General features: G+C 49.2%; 1 protein-coding gene across 1 annotated transcript in view; it reads left to right on the top strand.

Moving 5' to 3' along the window:
- The first annotated feature begins 365 nt into the window (after positions 1-365).
- aldh8a1 (aldehyde dehydrogenase 8 family, member A1) overlaps positions 366-3,356 on the top strand; it is a 10,323-nt gene continuing 7,332 nt past the window's right edge. The window contains exons 1-2 of the mRNA XM_066672392.1: positions 366-1,028; positions 1,568-1,715. Coding sequence (XP_066528489.1) covers positions 894-1,028; positions 1,568-1,715 — 283 coding nt within the window. The 5' untranslated portion in view covers positions 366-893. The remainder of the gene's footprint in view (positions 1,029-1,567; positions 1,716-3,356) is intronic.

Raw genomic sequence — 3,356 nt, 5'->3', positions numbered from 1 at the left:
ATTAAAATCAAGAGCATGACTGCAGAAATAATGTCCTTTTTGATTGTGGGTTGCAATGACTACGTCTTCCTGGGTGCATTTGAAACCTGAATGTTATGTGAAGTTATCAGAATCAGAATTGTTTGGATGTTGTGTGTGAATTTTCTTCTCTCTCGTATTGCTTTATGAGCATCGCATTCCCTTACACAACTTATCTAAACTGTCACAGTCACCCGGAGGAAACCCACGCAGACACAGGGAGAACACACCACACTCCTCACAGACAGTCACCCGGAGGAAACCCACGCAGACACGGGGAGAACACACCACACTAGTCACAGACAGTCACCCGGAGGAAACCCACGCAGACACAGGGAGAACACACCACACTCCTCACACACAGTCACCCGGAGGAAACCCACGCAGACACAGGGAGAGCACACGACACTCCTCACAGACAGTCACCCAGAGGAAACCCACACAGACACAGAAGTGCAGGGCTACTTAAATACACAGGAGAACAGGAAGGTCTTTAGTCTAGATTTGAAGGTAGTAATATTTGGGGCAAATCTGATGTCTTCCAGGAGTCTGTTCCGGGTGCAGGAGCATAATGGAGGAAATGCTCTTTTATTATCCAATAAGTCATTAATGTAATTATTGTGACTGGCCTAGAGCCAGGAGTTGCACGGGTTAAATTGGATTTGTGAAATGGACCTACCACCCAATTACAGAGCAGGAGGCAGGAGTTCAGGACGGGGGTAAAAGTGAACTTTGATTGCGAAAGTGTAGCTGCAACCGTCACTGAAGCTGTTGCAGGGTTTTGGTTCATCTCTGAACAGTGCTTACAACTTCTAGTGCTCCTCCTCCAGCAGTCTACAGTTCGGGGATCAAATTCAACAGTAGCTCCTGCAGCAATGTCCAACCAGGGTAAACTTGTGCTGCAAAACTACATTGGTGGGAAGTTTGTGGCATGCAGCAAACACATAGATTCCTTCGATCCTTCCACTGGAGAGGCTTACTGCAGAGTGCCGGACAGTGGAGCTGAAGAGGTGAGTGGTTAGACTTGTGTGGTCTTTACTCATGCTCTAGAACAGGTGTATTGTAACTTTGGAAAGCGTCAGAAAGTAGATTTGGTGTCTTGTAAACCCTGTGCATGCTCTGAGTCATGGCTCTGTCCTGCAGGGGTAGCAGGTGCACCTTTGCTCTCTACATTACAGTGTCAACAGTGTAAAGATTAAACAAAACCCAGAGCTCAGAGTCCAAGCTGAACTACTGTGTTCATTTAAATCCTTGATGTCTACATTATTTCCCCTTAAATTGTGCCAAATATTCATTTGTCCAAAAGTGGAGCACAGTACTGTGTTTTGGGTGCGAAGGAGTGGCTTTTGTGATCCAAAATGAATCATTAAATCTACTGAATACGGTCAGATCCTCGTAGCAATGTTATAAAATACAGCTGAAAGCATTTCAAATGACTGCAGCAGTAGGGGAACAAACTCTATTCCTCCATCTTGAATGTGATACTGAAGCACAAAGGCTGTATACGCAGAGTTGTGAATTAAAATAACCTAAAATGATTTGTCTGTAGGTGGAGGCTGCAGTGGCGGCAGCTAAAGAGGCCTTTCCTGGCTGGTCTGCGAAGAGCCCAGCAGAGAGGGCTGCGGTGCTGAATAAACTTGCCAATCTGCTGGAGGCCCGTCTGGAGGAGTTTGCCCAGGCTGAGTCTAAAGACCAGGGTTAGCCTCAGCACACTGTAGACACAGTATTGGAATCACATGCTTTGGTCTGAACAGCCCTGTTCGTTTAAATGAGACGGAGCAGAAGCTCTGGTTTTTAGCTGTTTTTGCTCTGTTCTCTTTCTTCTGTTCTTGGTTTTTCCATTTGTTGTTTGTTTAGCTCCTTTTAACCTTGTTTTTGCACTCTTACGTAAACGTGGGTCCAGCGCTGTGATCTACCTTAAAGTGTCTGCACACTACGTAAAACATTTGATAGAACGATAGAACGGTTTTATCCCATGTGTTTTGACACAAACATTTCAAAATAGGTCCCATGTCACTGTCTACACTCTCTCTTTCTAATGGTACAACAGTGATGTTAAAATCCGGTTTTGTTTCCTAAAGGTACATTTACATGCTCTTCTCCAGTAGGAGTACATTTCATTCATTCATTCATTATCTGTAACCGCTTATTCAGTTTTAGGGTCGCGGTGGGTCCAGAGCCTACCTGGAATCACTGGGCGCAAGGCAGGAACACACCCTGGAGGGGGCGCCAGTCCTTCACAGGGCAACACACACACACATTCACTCACTCACTCACTCACTCACACCTACGGACACTTTTGAGTCGCCAATCCACCTACCAACGTGTGTTTTTGGATTGTGGGAGGAAACCCACACGGACACGGGGAGAACACACCACACTCCTCACAGACAGTCACCCGGAGGAAACCCACGCAGACACAGAGAGAACACACCACACTCCTCACAGACAGTCACCCGGAGGAAACCCACGCGAGAACAGGGAGAACACACCACACTCCTCACAGACAGTCACCCGGAGGAAACCCACGCAGACACAGGGAGAACACACCACACTCCTCACAGACAGTCACCCAGAGGAAACCCACGCGAGAACAGGGAGAACACACCACACTCCTCACAGACAGTCACCCGGAGGAAACCCACGCAGACACAGGGAGAACACACCACACTCCTCACAGACAGTCACCCGGAGGAAACCCATGCAGACACAGGGAGAACACACCACAATCCTCACAGACAGTCACCTGGAGGAAACCCACGCAGACACAGGGAGAACACACCACACTCCTCACAGACAGTCACCCGGAGGAAACCCATGCAGACACAGGGAGAACACACCACACTTCTCACAGACAGTCACCCGGAGGAAACCCACGCAGACACAGGGAGAACACACCACACTCCTCACAGACAGTCACCCGGAGGAAACCCATGCAGACACAGGGAGAACACACCACACTCCTCACAGACAGTCACCCGGAGGAAACCCACGCAGACACAGGGAGAACACACCACACTCCTCACAGACAGTCACCTGGAGGAAACCCATGCAGACACAGGGAGAACACACCACACTCCTCACAGACAGTCACCCGGAGGAAACCCATGCAGACACAGGGAGAACACACCACACTCCTCACAGACAGTCACCCGGAGGAAACCCACGCAGACACAGGGAGAACACACCACACTTCTCACAGACAGTCACCCGGAGGAAACCCACGCAGACACAGGGAGAACACACCACACCCTTCACAGACAGTCACCCGGAGGAAACCCACGCAGACACAGGGAGAACACACCACACCCCTCACAGTCACCAGGAGCGGGAATCGA

This window comes from Hoplias malabaricus, chromosome 5 (assembly GCF_029633855.1).
Source record: "Hoplias malabaricus isolate fHopMal1 chromosome 5, fHopMal1.hap1, whole genome shotgun sequence".
In the NCBI taxonomy this organism is placed as follows: Eukaryota; Metazoa; Chordata; class Actinopteri; order Characiformes; family Erythrinidae; genus Hoplias; species Hoplias malabaricus.
Note: the sequence above shows the minus strand (reverse complement) of the source record. Positions and strands in the feature narration are given on the sequence as shown.